The sequence below is a fragment of the Olea europaea genome, chromosome 11 (genome assembly GCF_002742605.1).
Source record: "Olea europaea var. sylvestris chromosome 11, O_europaea_v1, whole genome shotgun sequence".
Taxonomy (NCBI): domain Eukaryota; kingdom Viridiplantae; phylum Streptophyta; class Magnoliopsida; order Lamiales; family Oleaceae; genus Olea; species Olea europaea.
In genome coordinates, this window is record NC_036247.1 from 8,537,450 (window position 1) to 8,562,386 (window position 24,937).

A 24,937-nucleotide genomic window follows, 5' to 3' on the forward strand; every position below is an offset into this window, starting at 1 on the left:
AAAAAAAAAAGAAAAAAAAAAGATAAGAAATAATGGTTTTAAGACCTTTTTTTGTTTTTAATTTTAAATTTACATTCAAAAAGATAAAAAAAAATAGTAATAAATAAATAAGAAAGTCAATAAATGGGGATATTTTAGAGTCCGTTTGCTTTGTATTTCGATTTTCAGTTTTGAATTTTAAGTTCATTTTCTATTTTCTGTTTTAAGGATCTATTTTAAGATTTTTACAAAATACGTTTGATTTGTTATTTTGAAAAGTTAATTCTCAAAACAAAAAACTAGAAAATATGTTTGGTTGGAAATTTTGAAAAATTATTTTATAACATTTTATTCCATTAAATTGGATTATCCATTAAAAATAAAACAATTTTATGTTAATAAATTATCGAGTATTATATATTTTTTAAATTTGGTGAATTTTGTATTATTTTTCTCACTAAAAATCAAATAAATTAATTTCAAAACATGGAAATTAATATAAAAACTTATGACATTGATTTAAAATATTTTTGCCTGTGTTCATTTAAATATATTTTTTAAAATTTTTCTTTAAATAATCATAAAATATTTTTATCTTTTAGATCTTTTTTTTCCAAATTTTATTTTTTAAAATTTATCGATTTTATTTTTTGAATTTACTTTTTTTGAATTTTGATTTTTTATAATTTTTATTTGTTACAATTTTAAAAAAATAAAAATTTTCAATTGTATTTAAACGCTTGTTTTAAGTGTTTTCAAATTTTCCCTGAAAACACCCAAAACACTAAAAATGTGTTTTGAGTTTTGTATTATAAATTTATCATTATTTTCGAAAATATCAGACTAAACATATTTTCAGTATTTTAGAAAATTAAATACTAATGGCTTAAAAATAATAAACTAATTGCACCCTTTCTTTCGAGCCTTGACAAGTCCGACCATGCTGAAGTTAACTTGAAAAAATTAAAATAAAATATAGTTAAACAATTGAATAAATTTGAAGTATAATTATCCGATTAAAATCAGAGTATATTTTCCTCATAAAGAATTAATCTTTTGCGCCATTAGTATAAGATGATCGTCTTTGATTGTCGGTCAGGTGATTAAATTTCGTTAGTTAAATTAACAGAGGTAGGCTGAAATACCTTGAGTGAAATTAAATAAAAGTATAATTAATAAATAAATTAAATAAAATTGAAGTAACAAATCAAATTAAATTATAATTATTTCGAATGAAATCACCACGTGTTTGGTGAAATGGTGAAAGTGCATACGGAAGTCAATAGAGGGGTGCAAGCGGGTAATTGGGGACCCCTTGTGAGGGGCAATAGTGGAACACAATACCTAATTTTGATCCTCTCTGGCCTAAAATCCAGCCCTTAATCAATGCATCCCCCACTGAACAATAGAAAAATCTCTCGAAATTTTCTGAGTTGACCAAAACACCTCTCTTTCATTTGGCTTACAGGCACTGTCCCCGACACACGTAAATAAACTCACAATAAAAATATTATTAACGTAAACTCAAATAATAATAATAATAATAATAAATTCTAATTTTAAGATGAAATATAATTTTAATTTTAATACTCTCGAGTTTTGTTTGGTATTACATACTAAACGATCCATCGTACATTGAAAATGACACTGGAGAAACAAAAAGAAATGGGACAAAACTTAACTTGGGGATTGAAAATTGAAATGATATTGTGAAATGAGAAGTGGGGTAGGGGATTTCTTGGGCGGAGGAGGAGGGCCAAGCAGCCGACAAATCCCATTTGAAAGGGTCACCCCGCTCTCACCACGTCATTTCTGGGTGGTGGGCCTGGTGGCTACCACCGCAATTGGTTGCTACACAAAATGATTTTTTAAAGTGGAAGTTACACAAAATCAGGGATTTAGTCCTTGTTTGACCTCTATTATTGTCAAATTTTAATGGTTGAAATAGTATTTTTTTGAAAAATATGGGATTGAAAAAGAATGAGAAGTTTTTAATTTGCGTGTAATATTAATTTATTGAAGATTGTATGTTTGAAAATAATAGAGAGTAAAAGAATTAGAGAGTAAAAGAATGAGAATGAGAATGGGACCAAACGGAAGCTTAAACATCACAATTCAAAAATCAGATACTAAGTTTTATTATTTGCAAATCAAGTATTACATATAATTAATCAACACAATTCAATTAAAAAGTCTAATCATTTCCCCTATTCCCGTCTCACTCTATTCTGCTCTCTAGTCTCTCTTCTCTCTCAACAAAAATCGCTCCGCTCGTAAAAGATTATCTCCAGCGCGGTAATTTTACCTTCGGAGTTGAACCACTTGCGTGGCTGCGTCACCACTGAAAGATTTCTTGGTGGGCGTCGGGGGCGATTTATATTTTCTCTCTCTATATACCTCCATTTCTCTTCATCGAACATCACTGCCGGAGATAGCGTAGGCATCATGGCTCGACGCCACCACTGCAGAGACGTCGCTCTGAAGCAGCTAGTGACGCTGTTGCTGCCTTGTCGACCGTAGTTGGTTTTGAATTCGACGATTGTGTAGTGAAGTGATAGTGCTGGGTTTGTACTGTTAGATGGTAGTGTGGTTGGATGTGGTAGTGGTGGTGGGTGTGTGCACTGTAGGTGCGATGGTGTTGGCAGCGTGGTGGCACTACTAGTGTATAGTGGTTGGATGCGTCGTGGTGGTGTGCATTGCCGGTGTGTGGTTGGATGCGGTAGTGGTGGTGGGTGTGTGCACTGTAGGTGCGATGGTGTTGGCAGCGTGGTGGCACTACTAGTGTATAGTGGTTGGATGCGTCGTGGTGGTGTGCATTGCCGGTGTGTGGTTGGATGCGATTTTTGGTAGGGGTATGTGCTGTAAGTGCGATGAGCCATGAGCCGTGCGATGTCGTGAATTTGTTTCTGTGATGGTTGTAGAGTAGTTTTGATTATGTGTTTTGTTCGTGGTAGTGGTGTCGGCTTTGGTGGTGATTGTGGTGCCAATTTTGGCCCACAACTGTGGTGGTGAGGTTGCAGTGGTGTGGTAGTGATTTGTGACCAAGATTTGTGCTGGATCGGAACCGATGGTGGGACTGTTTGGTGTATGTGACCAACTATTTGGACCAATTAATAATCTATGACCAATAATTTTGAAAATATGTGACCCATAGATAAATTGTGACTTATAATTTGAATGATCTGTTACCTACAAAATTTTCGATTTGTGACCATAAAATAATTAGTGACAATTAATTTGATGATATGTGACCAGTAAATAAATCTGTGACTTTTAATTATGAATTTGTGACTATTAATCTTATAATTGTTACTTTATTATATTTATTTAATAAATATTTTAAATTAATTAAATATATACCTAAATTTTGAATTTTCAAACTATTTATCTGATTTTTGAATTGGTGTAAGTAATATACCTGAATTATGAATTTTTCCGTTTTTGAGCTTGCTAAAACACTTGGCCTCCGTTTGATTTAGCCCCTGCCTGGCTACAATTTTGTGAAGATTTTAATCAACATTTTAAACGTCGAACACAATGGTGTATCCCATTTCTATAGATTTTACTGATTGCACAGACCATCAAATACCAAAAATGCTTGTTTGCAGAATAAGAAATTGAATGTTAATTTAGGCACATTGGTCATTTTAATTATTGCAGTCAGATTCACTATATAACGGAAAACAATTTAATAAAAGTTAATGGAATGTTTGAATGAAAATTTGTGAATTACATAAAATGTGTAGTTAAAATTAATCGTTAATTTTGACTTAAATATTAATTAACCTATATACCAAAACCAAATAGGTGGCTAAAGTTCATCTTAGAAAGTGAAAAAATATATATATATATATATATATTTGAAAAAACATCTTTTAATATTTATTTATTTTTACAATTTACTTAAAAAAAAAAAACCTCTTACATTAATGTCAAAATGAATAATTTACTTATTTCTTTTTCGATAACTATAATTATTTATTTTAAATTTTTTTATCGCTTACATGAAAACCTTTCAACTGTCTGTGATGCGACAACAAATATGAATGGCAAAATACTTGTCCTGCATTAGGATTAGACTTGAAAAGTTCAAGCTATAGAAGTTTTGATCTTCCCATAAATCTATCTTTTAATGGTGTCAATAGTCTGTCAACCATGTTTACCTAACCCTAAAGGGGAGAGAATTCAAGCAATCGAGGCAGGGACAGAGAACATAATTCTTGTCTCAACTCTTATTCTTTATTTTAGTTTTTGTTTTTAATTTAAATTGTATTTAAGTAAATAAATAGAAAAACTGTGATCGATATTAAAAATGTTTTAATACCAACTTCGTCTCGTCCACACCGTATCTCTAGAAAAGTGCCTCCCACCCTCTTCCTTGACGAAGAAATATAATTTTTCTTGTCAATTGACTAATTATGAATATATGAAAAATTGAATTTTCCCTTCGTACCTCAAAATTCTACACTCGGAAATGACATATTTCTCCAAAACTTGTATTATTGTTCATTTTTAAGATTTTAGATAATTGAATTTGATATTCAAGATTAGTTGGAGAAAGTTGAATACACAGCTTCGCAATCGAAGGACTCTAAAGCACCTCAAAAATCAAATAAATGAACAAATCTATTGACTTGAACACAAATCTTGGCAAATTGGACTATGGACTTAACTTTAGGTTAATTTGTTCAATTCCACACTTAAATAGTAATTAAGTCCTTAGTCTTCTTCTTCCTTAACTTTAATTAGCATTCTTTATTTTTACCTTTAAGCCAAAGAAGGTAAAATTTCAAGGACAATGGGACCTAACCCCGTCGTGGCGGCACATTGAGCCGTCCAAGAAATAGCGCATAAAATCCCTTTTATTATAGTGAGTCGCTGATGAAGTGGGGCTAGGTCTTGATGCGCATTGCGGGTGATTTGCTTTTTAGGCATGTGGCTAGCGGCTCTGGAGACTATCAGCTTGAGCCGACAGTTTTCCAACTAGTCGTGCTTGTATTTTGTCAGGAAAAAAGCCAGACGTCCAGGGCCTTGGATATGGGCGTCCCTATTTTTAAGCCTGTCCAAGGCCCTGGACAAGGAGCAAGCTTGTTTTGTCAGAATTGATCTCCTAATCATTGTAGATAAGAGTTATATTGTTCATCGCCGACATGTCGTCATCGTTAACACGGCATTGTAACATCAGTCGTGGATATATTTTATCCTACTCACCGTGAATAAATGATCATTCTGCCGATTTGGCTTTATTAGGCAAAAAACAACTAAATAAAAAAGAATAAAGTGATTTGTTTTATTTTTTTATTTTTAATAAAGGAATCGTTTGACTGGTTTGACTGAAAGGACTATACATTATAATTAAATTGGGCACGTTCAACTTATATTCTTTTGGAATTTCCATTTAGTTTCGTCGATTTCCATTTTCATAAATTTAACTCTAATCTCTAATATTATAAAAAATAGGCATCAGAGAATCAAATACTTGAGACGATAGTGAAAAAAAATAATTATATGATTAATTAAATAAAAATAAATTTCTTTTCTTCTTGAAAACGAAATGACAAGTTTGAACCATCAACCATCTAATTATAAAGTTATTTCAAATATAAGTAGAGAATTCAATTTTCACTTTTTTTGTCGGCTAATTTATAATTCTCATGTTCAACAACGCCGCATGAAAGAACTACTTACTAGTGAATGCAATTTCTACTAAAATTAAATTATTTGTTCGATTGTTGATGAAGAACTAAAGCACGTGTTCATATATTTAGACGAGCTGAACGGTGAATATATTGAAATAATTAACTCTCTCATTTACTTGTATCTTCAGACAAGAGGGAAGTAATTTTAAATTACTATCCAAACCACAAAGTTTTAAGTTCAAAATTTAGTGCCTAATAAATGTGCAATTAGCATTTTTCGAGAGCAAGGAAATCCAATATTGTAGACGCTTTTGATTGTGAGAAAGCTATGAAATTATTGAACTTCATACACTATAATAAATTTACTCAATTCCATTTAGGTAACGATTCTAAATGGAACTATGAGTCTGAAAGGTATTATAGTCGATATATGATCACAGGAAATATGATTAGGTGACGTGAAGTGTACTTTCCATTTGATGAAGTTGTTTAGCCCTTGTTTGGACTCTATTTTAATAAGATTTCGAGAAAAATGTATTTTAAAGTAGTAATTCTTTTGAGAACGTGTGATTAAAAAGAAGAAAGAGTTTTAAATTTACGTATAATATTATTTAGCCCCCATTTGGTACAGATTAAAATCTGATTTTAATTTAAGTCAAAGTCAGACAATCAATATTAATTATATGTCTGACAACTTTTTAACCACACATTTTAAAAATTTCTATAACAATCTATTAAAAAATTTAATTTAATCCCTATCAAACTTCCACTACCAAACATCCCTATAATTGAAAGATGTGTGATTGAAAAAGAAAAATGTAAAAAATTTTATTAAAATTATAATGGAGCAGAGTTCTTTTTCTTTTCTTATGAGTTAGCCAACAACCAAGTCGCCAAAATCTCTCGATTCTCTCTAATGATAAACGAAAATCGAGAATCGAATCACAGGTGGAATACAGTGAGAAAGTTCACGCTCTTCACGCCCACAATTAATATGTAATCACCATAGCATCTCTTTGTTTATCTGTACACACTATGCACTCAAATATATATGTGTTTTCTATTTCTCTGCAATACTTGCTACAAAGTGAGAGACAGAAACTGGGCATCCTTAAACTTCGCTGCTTTTAAGGTCTTTCTCGCCGCCTTTGTGTTTCGGCAGCTGCAGCAAATTTTGATGGTAGAGATACTGTTCAACTGCATTTAAGCGAGATTACTTGTGGTTACGGAGATTTTGTAGGTGGCTGCATTAAAGGCCCCCTCCCCACTCTCCTTTTCTTTCACTGTTTCAGCCCTCGGTCAATTCTTGGAATGAAGAAACATTAAAACAATGCCTCTCGTTACTTTCTAGCTCTAGAGTGGCATATTCGTATTCACTAATCAAACTGGGAGTGTTTTTTTTTTTTTTTATTATAATTTGAGATCTGGATTTAAGAGAGACTTGTCAAAAGAAGGTATATTAGAAAGTGAAAATTGGGTTTTTTCCCCCCTTCTCTTTTCGTGCTTTTTTTCTTTTTTATAATTTTCTTCTTCTTTTGATTAGGATCTGGGAATTCTAGACTTCCGTTTTTCTGGGGAGGAGGATAGAAGGGGGCGGGCGCTAGCTTGGTTCATTCCTTTGTCTCATTAACAGGGTCTTTTTGTGTTACAGATTTGCTAGAATTTGACATCTTTTTTTTAGAGAAGTTCGAAAACAATGTTGTCTCAGAAGCAAGCAGAAGAAGCTATTGTCCCGAACTTTAATGAGACAGAAAATGACAGAAAAGATGAAGAGGCAGTTGAAGATCAGTCCATGTTCAGCGTCAAGAGCTTCCTTTGGCATGGTGGCTCCGCTTGGGATGCTTGGTTCAGTTGCGCTTCAAATCAAGTAAGCTAAAATAGCTAAAATCTCGTTTATTTTACCGTCCAGTACTAATCAGTACTGCACGTCAAATGCCGATGCAGGTTGCTCAAGTACTGTTGACGCTACCATACTCTTTCTCCCAACTGGGAATGCTATCTGGTATCTTGCTTCAAGTATTCTATGGCCTAATTGGAAGCTGGACAGCCTATCTCATTAGTGTTCTTTACATTGAGTATCGCAGCAGAAAGGAGAAAGAAGGTGTTAGCTTCAAGAACCATGTCATTCAGGTTTGAACCTTCTTTGCATCTAATTTTTGATACATAAAAAAAAGGAACCCATTTCAATTTAATTCTTGAATTGCAGTGGTTTGAAGTGCTGGATGGGTTACTGGGTCCTTACTGGAAAGCAGTGGGTTTAGCCTTCAACTGTACTTTTCTTCTTTTTGGATCTGTTATCCAACTTATAGCCTGTGCAAGGTACAATTTTTCTTCAGTTAATTAACTTTGTAAGCATTGGGGTTTCTTAAAGTTTGATTCTATTTTGGTGGGTTCATAATGTGAACAGTAACATATACTACATCAATGATCGATTGGATAAGAGGACATGGACTTACATATTTGGAGCTTGTTGTGCAACCACTGTTTTCATTCCCTCTTTTCACAACTACCGGATTTGGTCTTTTCTTGGACTTGGGATGACCACTTATACGGCCTGGTACTTGACCATAGCTGCCATCGTTAATGGCCAGGTAATACATTCTCCAACACTCTTTCTTCGAATTAAAAGGCATTAAATTTTTTGGCTGAGGAATTTTAGCGAACAGGTTGAAGACGTGCAACACTCAGCTCCAAACAAGATAGTTCTCTACTTCACTGGAGCCACCAATATACTATACACCTTTGGTGGACATGCTGTCACTGTGTAAGTTCTTTTTTTACTCTACCATCCGATCATTCTTCTTCTGTTCTTGTTTCTACACTGCTTCTCTTTTCAGCTTTTGCCGGTGCCTCGGGGATTGAGACTTTAAACTTAATCGAAGGGACCAAAATTTTCCATTTCTGCTAGGGGAAAAAATATTCATTTCCCCTCCATTCCCCCCAAGAATAAAACAACAGTAAAATGAGTCTCAATTTAATACAACTTTTTACCAATTTTCTGTGTAGATTTTTCGAACCTGCATTTAAATTATTCACGTTCCAAGGCTGATCAGTGGCTTCTGATGAAAAATTCAACAGGGAAATAATGCATGCAATGTGGAAACCCCAAAAGTTCAAGTATATTTACTTATTCGCCACATTATATGTTTTCACTCTAACTATACCATCGGCTTCAGCCGTTTATTGGGCATTCGGCGATCAGCTTCTCAACCACTCCAATGCCTTCTCCCTCCTCCCTAAGAACGGTTGGCGTGATGCAGCCGTTATCCTCATGCTCATTCACCAGGTCTATACAAAATAAGCACAATTCTTTGCATATATTTTTGCTTAACCGGACTAAACTGATCGATTTCTTCACCATACGCGCAGTTTATCACATTCGGATTTGCATGTACACCGCTGTACTTTGTATGGGAGAAAGTAATAGGCATCCATGAAACAAGAAGTCTCTGTCTAAGGGCACTTGCAAGGCTGCCAGTGGTGATACCAATATGGTTCTTAGCTATTATCTTCCCATTCTTCGGCCCCATTAACTCCGCAGTTGGGGCTCTTTTAGTTAGTTTCACCGTCTACATAATCCCGGCTCTCGCCCATATGCTCACCTACAGGAAAGCCATCGCCCGTCAGGTAACATTCTTTGATACTGACATTGGATTCCTTTATGGGAATAATACAGTTTACTATCAGTAAAAACAGTAAAAATGAAAAGCAAGGAGAGTTGGAAGGAGAGAGAAATACATAGAGTATAATATGCAACAACAGCATTAAAGTCACGGATTTGAAAATATTGCACCCACCCAACGTACGCAAACAAATTTTTTCTTGATCGAGTGATGTTATTTGCTCTTGATTACAGAATGCTGCTGAAAAGCCCCCATCCTTCATGCCAAGCTGGACGGCAATGTACGCGATCAACATCTTCATTGTGGCTTGGGTTTTTGTGATTGGGTTCGGGTTTGGAGGATGGGCGAGCGTGACCAATTTCGTGAAACAAGTTGACACGTTTGGGCTTTTTGCTAAATGTTATCAGTGCAAGCCTCCAACACCTCTGCATCCGAACTCAACTACGACTTCGCATAATTGAAGAATACATACTAGTAAACGTGGAAAATTCACTCCCTTTCGCCCCCTCAACCCGTATTTTGTATTATAATTGTGTGCTTTTTTCCCTGGATTTTCATTATTTATTAAATATTAGATGAAATAGTGTGATAATTAATTGTAATTCAAATATAAGTTCTTGTTTTTTTCTCTTTCCATTTTAAAGCTTGCAACGTTATTAATCATTATTACTAGGCATGTTTCCAGGGTACTATCTTATTATTCAAATGCAATAGTACGGGGTGTGAAAGTTATTAAATGTAATTTGGGCCTTTTGACCTAGATTCTCTTTGAACGAATGGGCCGTGGGCCCAACCCAACCACATGGTTGCACGTTTTCTCCTTTAGTTGTCACGTGCCACCCTTATATCTTGAATATTTTCAACTCCGAATCACATGCGTGTGGAACTACGAACGTGCATGATCCTTTCATGTACTTGAATTTAAGACCTTGCCATCCTCGTAATTGTTTGTTTCACAACATTTCACTTGCTAATTTCTTATTGTATAATTAAGAAAGTAAATTATTGTTACAATGATATAGCCAAAGTAAATGATCTGGGTCGAAGTAACTTTTTAGAATTATTAACTAGTTAGACGAGTATACAAACACTAGTGACCTAAAGCCATTATTAAAATTTATATTTATTGTAGGGTTATTTTGCATATTTTTAAAAACCATCAAACTGGTTTGAAACCAAAGAGATGTATCACTGACCTCCTCGTTATATTTGACATTCAATGTCTCTAAATCTGCGATATTTCCTTGAACACATCAAATTGGTCTTCCAGTGATCCTCCTTCTACCAAGGGATAGGAATACAGCTTCTGCTTAAGATCAGTGGTGGGTGTGGGTTGGGTTGGGTCGATTTTCGAAATCGGCCCAACCCAAACCCAACCCACCGTGGTCGGTTTGATCTAAAATCAAACCAACCCAACCCATGTAAATGTTTCAACCCAATCAAGTTTCGGTCGAATTGGGTTGGGTTGGTCGATTTGGGAAAAAACTTGATTCACTTAAATTAAAGAACTGCCATCCATTGCAAATTATGTATGCATTGCCATCGATTGAATCAGAAGAGATGCCAAAAGTGGAACATATGAATGAAACACATATGATCAAATCCAATCATAAAGAATACTTCATCCTACATATTGATGAAACACATTTTATCTCACAGCAAGTGGAACATTTCATCAGATATACAATAATCTACAACACAGGAATGGGAATTACTTACATTTTTTGTCTTGCAAAAAATTGATTCTCTCTAGACAATCAGATTCAACACAACATTCATGCAATCAAGTGAACCTTTGACCTAAACAAAACAAATAATACTACAATAAATAAAATAAATAAAAAACATAGAATTGAAACAACGTTCAAACTGCTTGAATTATAAGATTTTCATCCCTTCTACATTTCCTTAATTTTTAAACAAATTGAACTCTGTTTTAGTACAGCAAGACACCATTACATGATTGTAATTTCCTGCCACTTAAAAGGAGAAAACTCTTGAAGTAACAACACAACAGAAAATTCAACCGAACCTTGAAGAAACTATTGAAGTCTAGAGTCAATTTTAGATTAAAAAAATGCATAAACGAGGCTAAAGACGAGGATGGCCTTGCAGTAAGCAACCCAAGATAGATTCTCAAATGGGGTGCACCATGTAGGAGAAAAGAAAGCCGAAACATCTTTGCGAGCGAGACACCTTCGTTTTTCCACATAGTCTTCGAAGTGTTGCTTGATTTTCATGAGTTGTTTCATTTTTGCATCATTTTGTAGCATATGAATCTAGCATTTGAGAGAAGATTAAGAGAAAATTGAGGGACGGAGAGATTAGGGCTTCATATTTTGGCTGGGAGTGAAGAAGAGAAACTGAAGAGTGTAAAATTTTAGGGCTTTTTTCATTTATGTCATTTTCCTTTTCTTTTTTTTTCTATTTTTAATGTAATCGAGTTGGGTTGGGTCTGATCGGGTTTCATTGGTTAACCCACAACCCGACCTGACTCGACTACACAACCCACAACTTAAAACCCACCTAAAAATAGCAAAAAATCGACCCAAACCGGTCGGGTTGGGTCGGGTTACTTAAGATGCAATTTGTTCTGAAGATTTTTCATCATGCACAATTGTTCCAGTTTTAACCACAAAGCCGTCGTTGTATTCTCCTTTAAGATGTCTTGCAGAATATTATTGGAGAGTTGAAGATGAATCTGCGATAGAGCATTCCTATTCTTCTGTTGTCCAATCAGTTAGCATCTTATCAAAACCCAGCAATGTATCGTCTAAATTCATCTGCATCAAAATAGCCCTCATCTTTACTTGCCATTTCAAAAATCTCTTATTGCAATCCAGCAGCGGAATATCATATTTCAATATAACCACTTTTGAAAAAATTTCAATCAAATCACGAAGAATTTGCAGCCTAGCTCTGATACCACTTGTTGAAGGCGGAACAGCTCTGAAACCACTTTGTTGGATCAGAAGGCAACGCAAAAATTGAGATTTAATGATGTAATATGAAATATTTGATAACAAACAGAACAAGATTAAAATAAAGAGATAGAGAGAGTTAAGCAAAGGAACCGATGTTTCATTCAATAACAATATGGAGAGACTACAATTACATTAGCAAAACTTCACAAATCTAGAAAAAAGAATCTAGTATTTATAGGGAAAATTTCATCTCTAGAAGTAGAGTTGTAGATGAAATAAAATATCAAAAGTTTTTTTATTTAATCTCATCAAGTCCAACACAAGTTCCAACTCCCAATAGGCTTCCAAATAGAACTTTAACTAGAATTTGTTAAATAAACTTGAATATGATTCCTTAATAGCATTCAAATTAGAATTTCTTTTAATGTGCACTTCAATTAGAACTCCTCTTGATATACACGTCAATTACAAGTCTACAATTATTTTAACAAGGAATTCTGATTACACCCAAATTCTAACACAGTTTGTCCATCACTAGCCTCACGTGGGGTTTAGGACACTAGAAAGAAACGAATTGTAGTAGCACATGAAGTTGCAAAACTCAGCAGTTATTTCAACCTGGGAGAAAGCTTGACTTCTTTGCATAAAGAACCTAACTCACCTTAAGTTATTGCTTGTGCTAGAATAGGTTGGTCTAAATTTATCAAACATAGGATTCTGGCAAGCAATAGAAACTCAAGTATGTGTTAGGGAGCAGAGTAAAGGTGCCCTCGATGATGTCGCTGGGACACCTACCGATAGGATCTGCTTCAGCAAGTCTTCTCCCAGTGGTTGCAAAACTCGGCCATATTAACATTGGTTTATATGATTTGCAAAGTACTTTTCAGGCGGTGAGGTTTACAGGCTTGATGATGTTTCCAGTTTTGGAATGCTTCTACTGGAGTTATTTACAGGCAAAAGAAAAGAAAGAACGTTGAATCAAAGAATTAATTTTGCTGACGAAAATAGGACTTTCTTGTACACTGTCATTGCCGAGGAATTGGATGACAATAAACACAAATTGCATGCAATCAGATACTTATTTTATAGAATTATGAATAGAACACCAAGTATAAGATGAGTTTATTACACATGAATGGGGAAAACGTTATGCTCTACGAAGTGGAATTTAGCCTCTGCAGAATGTTGTTGTTGTAGACTACGCTAGCGAATTGGTGATTCAGGATTGAAGAGTCACATTTATATACTTCAACTGAAGCCATGAAGGGAAGGTTTTTACCATTGTAATACCTACTCTGAAAAGTAGAATTCAAAATATTATTTACATTAGAATTGCTCTTATTTATCTTTAATATATAATTGAATTGTTTTTCTTATTGATTTCAAAAACAAGATTGAGTTGTTTATAGATCAAACAATACAATCAACTGACAGAATATCTGATGTCCAAAATTCAACAGCATTTACTACTGTGAACACACTGTATTTCATCTAGGTGCTTTCAAAAATTCCTAATCCTTTTTCCTTTTTTAGTTTTGCACTTATTTGTCTTTGAAATGGTGGTACATTTACACATCTATTTTAATCTTTTGAATTTGCAAAAATGAGATATTGTTGAATGTTTGCAATAATTGATAAATAAATTAGTGGATTAACAAATTAACAGATTACAGTGGGGAGTGTACCCTTTGAGCCCGGACTTGTGACTTATTTTCTTGCATTTAAATCCTCAAAGTTTGTTGAGATTCCAAAGTTAGATTCAACTCCTAGTAATAAGCAAGAAGCCACTAGTTCACGATCCTTTCCTCCTTCCCCCTAGCCGCGACACCCCACCCCACCAATTTTTCTTCCATATACAGCATACACAATCCCATTGTTCACACGTCTCTAGCCACTGATTATTTCAGTGCTGGCTTTGAGAATTTGGAGGCCCTAAGTGAAAAATTATTTGGAGGCCCCTTTTTTTTTTTTTTTTTTACACATGTAACAGTATTTAAATAAAAATATATATCTATATTCAAAAGAAAACTTCATACAATCTAAAAGAAAGAAGTGCAAAATAAAATATCACTTACAACCATTAAAATGTGAAAATTAAAGCAACTTCACATGTACAAATCTTACGTCTATCCTTTTGATTGCTTAATCTTGAATGGACCTTGGAAGAAATGCCAAAGAATGATTGAAAGCTAGTTTCTTTATCGTATAGAAATATTATTAATCTTAGCCAAACATGCTGTGAAAATTAGGCAACCTTTTCCTCTCTTTCAACAGAACAAACCGATCGAGAACACTCTACTTTCGACAGCACATCAAGTTTTTCTCTATTCCGAAACCCCTTTTTAATCAATTTACAAAGTATTAATGAATAATCTCAAAGTAATTACTGTATTATTAATTTTTCAGAGATGACAAGTATTCTAGTGAGTTACCCACTGAATTGGTTTTTGGGAGTTGGAGAGAATCATGTTCTTCACAAGGGAAGAAATTACAGATTTCATTTTTTTGGGTATTCAAATATGGATTATCCTTGTAAAGAGGAAATGTTTTTTTCCCAACTTTCATGCCCTGTAACTACTTAATACCTAAACACATGAGCACTTGAGCAGGGCTGGCCGCTGGAGATATCGAGATGAGTAGGAGGTACAAGACGTCGATTGGAGGAAAATAGAAAACTTATGGGCAGACCACTGAGTCATTGATACAAAACTTTAGGAAAACAGAAGTTTTTGGAGAGGCTAAGAGGAGATTTGGGAATTCTGATTCTCTGAGAATTGAAGAAGACAACTTACCTTTTGGTCAAATCAATCCCTTCAATTTCCTTCCCGTCCTTTCAATTTCCTTCTGTAGTGTCCGTTCAATTTCCTCTGCCTACCGGTATTACTATGAGTTTTGAGGCCTTGAGCCAAGCCACATTTTTGGAGGCCCTAGGGCTTGGCCCCAGGCCAGCCCTAGATTATTTAACACCCCAAGAAAATAACACACAGAGGGAAAGTAGTTTTGGTAATTTTCTTTCTGAATCATTATAGATTGAGATTAAAAGTGGGTGAGGAAAACATTAATGGGCTCATGTTTGAAGATTTTTTTTCCGTGCAAATATAGAGAAAAGGAGAGAGGCATTTGGTGCCCGAGGCATGTTTTTCTGGGTAGATGGGAAACTGGTTTTCTTGAACACTGTAGGAATGTTGATGTTCGATTTTCACTTTCTGTCTCCCTTAAACACGAAACAATTTTACCCCATTTTTGCAGCTTCTGCTATGTTGGAATCTGACACTCAGGTGCTGAATTTTTAAAACTTTTAGCCCTTTTTTTATGTTTTTTGTTATCTCGATTTGCAAGAAAAATCAAGAGGTTATGACGGATTCAATTTGATGTAGGGATTTATTTCGCTATTTTATTTCCTAGTTTCCGATAAGGTACATTGAGTCTTGGAGTTTCTGGTAAGTGTAGTTTCTACACTTATTTGGGATCCTAAATGATGATATTTTGTTATTCTTTGAACGGATTAATACCTGATTTGTTATTTATTTCTTTTATTAGGAAAAGTTCACTTTTCAAAGAAGAATTGAAAAAAAGAACGAAAAATGTCTAAATGAAGCAAATCCAAAGTATGGGGGACCAAAGTGTAAATATTTAATGATTAATTTGGACCACAAAATATATTTTGAAGATTGATAGGAGTCAATTGAATGTAAATTAGAGTCAAAAAGGAAAGGGATATCGTTATAATATTACCATAAATCGACTTCAAATCATATAAGATATCTTCAAGATTTTTAGTCAACTTGAGACTCATTTTTCAAATGGAAAACTTTTGAATTGGAAAAATTGTATTTCTAGACGAATTGTAGCTCTTTTAACTAGCTTTCCAATTCACTTTGAATCACCTAAATCGGACACTAAAAGAGAAAGTTATGATTAAAATACTGAAGGCTGTGCAGAGACAAAATTACGTGCGCGAGAAGGCAACTTTCCTTATTTGATTCAAACTCTTTTGGAAAACAATTTGGACGTGAATTTTGATCTAATTTCATCATATAAATACAAGATATGGGTAGCAATGAAAGGGTCTCTCTCTTGCCTCTTCATACACAATAGTTTCTTGTAATCCATCAAGAACAATGAGCCAATTGCTATATTTTGAGAGAGAACATCAAGCTATAACAAGGAATTGAAGTTCAATTGCATCAAGTTTCGAAGAATTCAACTTTGGACGTGAAGATCAACATCTTTTGTATTTTTTCATGATCCAGGTGATATTTTTCTATTCTTCTTCTTGTAATTTATATGTTAATATGCTAGGCTAGTTTTTCATTGTATTGGATGAATGATGAAACCTATCATTTGTTTATTTTAATTCAAGATAATTAATTTAGTATTTCATGATTTTTTCTTGATTGGTTTTGCATTCTCATTGAACTATTTAATTGCTTGATCACCAATTAGATAGTAGGTTGCTTGTTGTAGTGTAGGAATACTCACAATAAGTCTAAAACATGGTAAAATCAACACATGGACAATAGGTGTTAGGAATAATATCTATAGTATGTGCAATCATGTGTGATAAATCCTATGAATCAATGCATGTTTTTCATATGAATTCGAATTAGGAATATGATCGGGTCATGTTAAACATATGTTTAATATATTTTGGGAAAGAATATTAAATAAAAGTGGATTATCGATTGTTTTGAATGCATGAATTTACTAGATTATAAATTAAGAGTTGAATTAAATGGTAATAGGGGGATTCACGATTCCAATACAAATATTGACATATTAAATAAATATTTTATTTGTTTTCTTAGTTTAAGATTAGTATAAAAAACATACAAATCACAACTTTTTTTATTTTATATTACTTCGAATTTAGTAAAAACTATTTAACTAAATATTAGACCTTATTCCTCGTGGGAACAATACTCTTAACTCACAAAATTTATTACTTGTACAACAATCCCGTACGCAGAGCCGGTCCTGTGTTTGAGGGGCCCTGAGGCGAATGATGAAAATTAGGCCCCCCATCGACAAAATTTAAAGGTGTATTATGCGACTCATTGCTAACTTAAAAAACTAACATTAAAACAATAACGAAATATATCATAGAAACGATTATATTATAAACCATCAAACCAAAAATTTCAAACAATTAGTTAAATACTATTCGTCTTGCTGTTTTAGAGGTAAAAACATCAATTAAATCTGAATAACTTAGCTGCTTAACCATTTCTTTTTCTATTGATAACATAGTCAACCCGTTTAATATTTCTTGTGACATAGTTGATCGGAGATAAGTCTTGATCAACTTCAATTTCGAGAAACTTCTTTCTACAGATGCAATTGTAACCGGTACGGTTAACAAAATTTTGTAAGCAATATAAGCATTTGGAAAACAAACATCCAATGTCTTCAAATAGTGTAGCACTTCAATTGCTCTTGTTACTTCATTTGGTAAATAAATCTTCAAGACTTGTAATTATGAACATAAATCTTCTCCACTGATATCCGAAAGCCCATCATGTTCAAGATATTTCTCAAGATTCATACAAGAGTTCAACAAACTTGATAAAGTTGCACTCCTTAACCTCTTCAAATTAAACAAAAATTCAAATATATCATCATATAGTTTGAATTGTTCAAATCGAGTCCTCAGAGAAGATTAGAGCTTGATCAATTATAAAAATAAAGTACTCAACTCTAAATGATTCTTCTGCTGATTGCTTTACCTCATTACTACAGTTTTCATCAAATTATTTTTTTCTTCGAATTATGCGTTTTTCTGTAAATACAGCTTCAATTCCCATTTCATTTGCCTTTTTTGTCGCTTCATCTTTGGCAATGGCAAATCCAATTTCTCTATAATTTTCAAGAAATGAAACAAGTCCTTGCAATAGATCGATAGCATGATCAATGTCCATGGATTCAGTTTGAAGAAATTTACTCACAATATTGACTGCATGCAACAACCTATACCAGATTATCATGCCAAGCAAGAACTCAAAATCCTGAAGTTCATGTGTTGCTAACGACTCGGCTTCACTCTTTATTTTAGGATATTCGTTAGTTTCAGCCAAATCAAATAATGCTTCTCTTATCTGTGCAGTTTGCTCCATTATAGGCTTCACACTCTCAACATGACTTTCCCAACGTGTTTATGACGATGGCTTTACTATCAACTCTTTTACATTATCTTTAAAAATTTGCCATCGCTTGGTAGAAGATGAAAACAAAGTGTAGATGCGATGTATCACTCCAAAGAATGATACAGCTTTGGAACAACAATTCACCATATCACATAACGCTAGATTTAGACTATGAGCGCCACATGGAGTATAGAAAGCTCGGGGATTCATTTCAAGTACTCTTCTTTGCACACATTTGTACTTCCCGCTCATGTTAGATCCGTTATCATACACTTGCCCTCTAATGTCATCAATATCCAGATCGAGTTTGATCAAAGCCTTTTGAAACTCGGTTGTCAGTCCAAGTCCTGTTGTGTCATCTACCTTCAAGAATTCAAGCCAATGTTCTTCAACTGTAGGTAAGTTTGCCAAATCATCTACAAATCGTACTACTAACGACATCTGCTCCTCATGACTTGTATCTGGAGTACAATCAAGTATAACTGCAAAATATTTTGCATGTTTAACTTCTTGACAATTGCATTTCTCACCTCATTAGCTAATAACTGTATCAACTCATTTTGAATTTTTTTTGCCAAGATACGTGTATTGAATCTCTTTTGCATTAGCCCGCCGAAGGTGCTCTTTCATTATTGGATCAAATTCACTAACCATTTCCATCATTTGTAAAAACAGACCATTGTTCTCAACATTTAGCCTCTCATCATCTCCTCGAAATGGCAAGGTGTTTTTGGCGAGTCTTTTTACAATAGCGATTATCCTTGTTAGTACATGCCTACAATGTTCTCTTTCCGCATCGATCAACAATTCAACGCTTTTATCAATTGTAGTTTTTGTTCGAAGCCTATTTTCCAATTCAATCCAGCTAGTCATGCAACATAAATGCTCTTCATTTCCTCCATGACTTTTAATAGACTGATGCAAATTATGCCAATCTTTGAATCCATCGTTACCAAGTTGGCCAACTCTGGTAGCGTTTTTGGCTGTTTTAAACAACTTATTTTAAACAACTTACAACAAAAGCAAAAGATCCTGTCCATAGATATTGAATAGACTAGCCATCTTCTATCAATTGTTTGCCCATTTCGTAGCAATCGCTTATATTGTGAAAAATCAAAATGCCTATTTGTACAATCTTTCGGAAACGAGATGTCATCAACTCTTTTTGGACCCCTTTCAACTAAGTAATCCCTTGTTCTCTGATCAATAATTTTCCAATTCCCGGGATCATCCAAATTTAGAGAAGAGCAACCCTCTTCTTCCTTGTCATCTACTTCATTAATACATGCATGTTTCATCACCTCTTCTTCCTTATCATCTACTACAACATAGGCAGGTTGACTCACTTCTTCATCCTTATCATCTACTTCATTAACACATGCAGGTTGAATCTCTACTTCATCCTCATTCAACGTATTCGTATGGTTGCTTTTAAAGTACTTGCCAATATCCCCTGCTTGACTTTGAATTAATGAAATCTCAATTCGTTTCCTTTTTCTCTTTTGAGCACCAGACTCATATTTAGGAGGCATGGTGTATGAGTCTATATCTGATGCTCAATGATTAACCTAAAAAACAAATACAAAATATCTCAAATCATCACACAGTTAGAGTTTTCAATATAGTTATTATGTGCGCCTGTGCAATTGTTGATCCTCTAATAGTCAATCATATAAGCCGACCAGGCCACAATTATATAAGCCAACAAGGCTTCAAACATTTTCAATTTCTTCAATAACAAGTTAAGGCAAGCCATTGCTTACCTGACAAGTAGACTTTTGACGAAAACTTTGGAGTTACACTTTCAAGAATTCCACTGTTACAAGCTCACAACTCCCGACCCTGAAACAAAAATTTCACATCAAACGCACCCCTAAGTAAGATAAATACATTAATAAGGAAGGATGAGGATGAGAGAGTGCAGGAAAGAAGGGAGGATGAGAAATAACTCCTCCAAGGATAGGTACAAAAATATTTTATTCATAAAAAGACCTTAGATGGCAAAATATTTTAGATTAACACTACAAGTAACGACTGTATAATTACCATTATTTTCCAAGTTCTACGAATATAGACATCATTTAACTGGATCATTAATGTCATAGCGCATATTCAAATCAAAATTTTCTATCTTTAGGGTGATAAGTGTTGAGTGAAGGTGGAACTTTATGAAATTTGAAGATGGACATAATCTGTTTTTCAATTTCTATTGTTCCAACTTACTTTCTGTACCCTTGATCTCATATCGCAATTCCCAAACTTTTACCACACTTATATAATACTCGCACGTAAATATGTTATTAAATCACAAGTAATTTATTTACAACCTGAAAATCAATCCCTTTTATTTAACACCAAATCGTGAATTTTTATTATGATCATTTATATACTTCTAACACAAATATAAAAGCATTCATATTAATAACTAAAAGTTATACTCAAAGAATTATCCAAAATCAAAGATTGAATAGGCAAAATCTAGCAACTATGCAATTCCCGTTCTCAGTTATTTCACTCAATATACCTCTACTAATTTTCTCTCTTTTGCCATAATAACATCCCAAACAAACTTGAAACATAATATCAAGCAATTTCAAATTCTTAAGAGATTGTAACACCTTCAAAACCATGAACTAAAAAACTCACCTATAAATTTAGTTTTCAGCTTCTTGTTTCTACTTCTCTTTGTTTCCTTTGCTTTCTCTTTCACTTGGGGATAACTTGAAGGTTAGATATTAGGAGGTAGATAAAGAGTCTTAAATGGTTAGGGCCATATCCTTGCTTAAAGATTTAAGAAGATATTGCACACAACCAAGTTAACAAGCATGATGTGTGTTAAAGCAGGATGTTGCTTGATGCGGCAAAATTTGACTTTTCCCTTATCATATTTGGAGACATACGTGACTTATAAGATATATATCTATCTATCCTGTATGAAGTACTAAGGGGTTAGGAGACTTGATGGAGGCCTTAAGGTTAAAGGAATTGGATATTAAGATGACAAGTCACCAAGCATTAAGAAGTAGATGTCTTCTTTCAATTAAAATCTGATTTTTGTACCTATCCTTGGAGGAGTTATATAACTTAAAAGAACTCAGCTATACTGCGGAATGCTCATCACGACAATCTGCAGGTTTAAATTAGTTTAAGACTTGCTATGAAGTCATCCCAGCATAGTTATATAATACTTTCCATAACAAGAATAAAAGTTGTATAAATCATAGCAAATAAATACACACAAAAATGTAAATAAATCATAGCAAATAAATACACTCAATACAAACAGATTCTATCTATATACATATACTGATATACACACAAAAAATGTAAATAAATACACATGATTAGTGATTACATGAACATGGTGATTGAGTCTTACCTCAACCGCTAGGGCTACGCCGTTGAACTCGGAAGCGGAAGGAGAATAGGAGATGTCCAGTGACTCCAGTCAAGCTGTCGAGGCGTAGACAGTAGACTATATCAGTATATAATATATATGTATAGTGTATACATTTGTATTATGAGAGCCGAGAGAGTCCGAGAGAGACATTAGAGATACCTAGGGTTGAACTTGGAAGCGGAAGAAGGAGTTAAGGAGATTTCGAGTAAACTGTCGAGGGCCTCGAAACGTCGAGCGAGAGAGACTCGGAGATGGCACAGCCACACATTGGCACTTCAGAGTTCAGACGAAGAGGGGAAGGCTCGCTGGCGACGGGAGGCGTTTTCGATTTCGTCGGTTTCCCAATCCGATTTGGGGGAAAATGGAAATCAATTGACATTTGGGGAAAATTGGGTGTGGATAGTGGATCGGGTTTAGTGGTTCAGGTGGGCTACTGGGTTGAGAGTTTTAAGCTAATGGGGCCTGGGCTGTGGGCTACCATACTCCAAAAACGAAAAAAAAATGGGCCAACAAAACGAGGCCCCTTGGATTTTGGGCCTGAGGCGCAGGCCTCATCCGCCTGGCCTCAAGACCGGGCATGCCCGTACGCTTGCGGATTTCACACGAACAGTTTCCTCTAAAAACAAAACCAAATTGCTCAAGCTTTTTTACACTAATTATCCTTTTCATATTTAAACCGTGCTGGATTTGAATCTTTAACATGCCTCACAAGATCTTTAGCTCATTTGAGAACAAAAGCTAGATGTGAACATGGATCAAGTGCTGCAAGTGCAAAATATAAGAATTTTGATGACTGAAAATTGACATTGTACATTGAAACATAAAATATACAAAGAAAAAGATATCTTAGTGACTGTGAGTGAGAATGAAGAATATCTTTTGTATCAGACGAAAATTAACTGTGATTATGCACTGTGTTCATCATATTGTTGCAGAGTATTTTTGAAAATGAAGAAGAAAATCGAATCAAATATGATGCAGGTAATCCTTATTTTTCTTCATGTGTGTCACATTTTTCAATCTCGTTAAGTTACTTTCCTAATAGTTTATTTGCACAGTTAGCGTAGAATCTTTTATTTCACAGTTATATGTTTTCGTATTTAAATTGTAGCTTATAATTTCTAGCACACTTGTTCTTCAGACCAACCCAGAACGTCCATGTCAGATTTAGGTTATGAAAGGAATGCACATTTGGCCAGCAAATCCTAATTGTAAGAGATGATCCCATTTTTGGGTTGTGGGATGCATCTGATGCAGTACCGTTAAATTGGTTCGATGGGCATGTATGGAACATTGAGCTGGTAAATATTGTCTATGAACGATAACAAGTCTTCATTTCGTTCAAAAAATTAATTCTGATCTTCCTATATTTCATCACTGGTTCAAAAGGATATTACCAGTGGCAAATTGTTCCGAGTACAAGTTCATACTGACAGGATGATCGAATTCTTGAAACATGGGAAACGGAAAAGACAATAACTGTTTCCGAGGATTGGGGTAAGCCCCAACTCGAGAAAATTATAGAGGACGAAATCATTATTGATCAATCCTATGAGTCGATGTTGAACTCTGTATTGCTAATAGTTGCTGAGAACTTTGACTCAACCAAGGGAAAGAAATGGGAGTGATGCAAGTCAAATGGAGAAGTGACTGAGAAATCCCCGGCCATGGTTGCAGAAAGCATTACCGAGGAAGGAAGAGTCGGGTATTGATACAAGTGACGAATTATCGAGTCTACGAAGTACCGTAACCCTATAGGTTGATGCCACAAATTCCACCCCCCAAAACCATACTTTGACTGCGTTTCCACGGGAATGATGGAACCCTTGACTTGACAGATTATTCTGAGCATGTCGAGCCAACAAAAAGCTTTAACTCTTTTCTTTTCTTCTCTTCTGTTCTGCTCAGCTCGAAACTCCACAGCGAATGAGGTAAAGCCAGAATGAACAGTTGGTCGGGCAATGATTCCGGTATCGCTTATGCAAAAATCAATGACGAGAATTCGTTGAGCTTGAATGAAGAATCAAGCCTAGATGCGGATGAAGGGGTTCCTGTTACAGCACCAGGCTTGATTCTGATGCCTGAAGAAGCATTTCGTGAAGAGGGAAAAATGAATGTTTCTAATACCTTAGTTGAATCTGAGGGTGCTGAGGAGTTCAATGCGACGCAGGTAACGGCATAAGAATAATTCTTTGCTTTTTATTGTTGTTTTTTGTCTTTCATCTTACCAGAGAGAAACTCTAGGAAAAGAAAATCAGAGAGGAAGCAAAGAAGAAATGAGTCGCACGTTGACGCAAAACCTCGTACATTAACGAGTAGGATGTTTTGTCACTATATTGTGAATTGATCTCCCATAAGATTGAGAACTTTGTATAATGTTATCAGAAGCTTATTTCATATCAACAAGATGATAATAGCTAAAATTACAGAAGAATGTTTTCCCCGTAACCGGTTGTTCTCAGGTTAAATGTAAAAATGGTCCCTAAACTTTTAGCGAAATTAATTAGATCTCTCCGTTCCTATCACTGATAAAGAAGTTTCGATGTAAACAAGTAATTTCACAAATCTAGTTCCTATTATATGTGGAACTGAACATAAGGAATGTTGGTTTCATTCTAACTCATATGGTAAAGGCGACAATAGAACTGGGACTGAACTTCTGACTCATAATTTTTAAGGCACTTCAAATGTGTAATGTACAAATTGAGAAAAATAGAAAGTAAAGAAGATTCACCAAACAAGATCAATGGGCAATTATTATGTTCACCACAGGACAGAATAGAATTGAAAATTTTAGTTTTGGGAGACTTTTATCTTGAAATATGCAGATTTTTAGACACGTGTGCTGTTAATGTCCCAAATTAACAATGAATTCGCAAACCTCTTTTCACAAAAATAGTGATTGGAAGAGCAAAATTTGAATGGGCTTTTAGATGAGTAAAATGATGGCTATTTAAGTTTCAATTGATTAAGATTTTGTTTGGCTCCGATTTATCCAAGGGAAAAATGATTTTATTATTTTTTTTATTAGCATTATTTTTATTTCCTCTGTCAGTGTTGGGGAAACTGAGAGCCACTCGCCGCGACGAGCATAGGTGTTGCGATGGGCTTTGGTGTCACGACTGCTACAAAATCTGAGCGTTGCGACAAGCTTCAATGCGTCGATCTGAGGAGTTGATGGTGGTGGCTGCGTGGTGGTGGTATTCGGAGCTCGTCGCTGGGAAAAGTC

General features: G+C 34.6%; 1 protein-coding gene across 5 annotated transcripts; it reads left to right on the forward strand.

Annotated features, from left to right (window-relative positions):
* Positions 1-6,479: 6,479 nt before the first annotated feature.
* LOC111403236 (auxin transporter-like protein 4) lies at positions 6,480-9,901 on the forward strand. Of its 5 annotated transcripts, none has more exons than XM_023031668.1 (9): positions 6,480-6,614; positions 7,270-7,485; positions 7,563-7,748; positions 7,825-7,937; positions 8,026-8,209; positions 8,285-8,382; positions 8,697-8,904; positions 8,988-9,245; positions 9,475-9,901. In XM_023031668.1, the coding sequence occupies exons 2-9, from the start codon at positions 7,315-7,317 to the stop codon at positions 9,700-9,702; spliced, it is 1,446 nt and encodes a 481-aa protein (XP_022887436.1). In that variant the 5' UTR covers positions 6,480-6,614; positions 7,270-7,314; the 3' UTR covers positions 9,703-9,901. The 5 variants fall into 5 exon arrangements, with proteins under 5 accessions (XP_022887436.1, XP_022887432.1, XP_022887433.1 ...); XM_023031664.1 differs by having other exon boundaries at positions 6,481-7,072; positions 7,162-7,485; XM_023031665.1 differs by having other exon boundaries at positions 6,481-7,072.
* The last annotated feature ends 15,036 nt before the right edge of the window (positions 9,902-24,937 follow it).

What these genes read in the sequence shown, in the direction of transcription:
- LOC111403236 (XM_023031668.1), top strand. Translation starts at nt 7,315, where the DNA reads ATGTTGTCTCAGAAGCAAGCAGAAGAAGCTATTGTCCCGAACTTTAAT. An exon ending in GGTGGACATGCTGTCACTGT is followed by an intron (nt 8,383 to 8,696) that starts GTAAGTTCTTTT and finishes AAAATTCAACAG; the next exon opens with GGAAATAATGCATGCAATGT. An exon ending in TCCTCATGCTCATTCACCAG is followed by an intron (nt 8,905 to 8,987) that starts GTCTATACAAAA and finishes CCATACGCGCAG; the next exon opens with TTTATCACATTCGGATTTGC.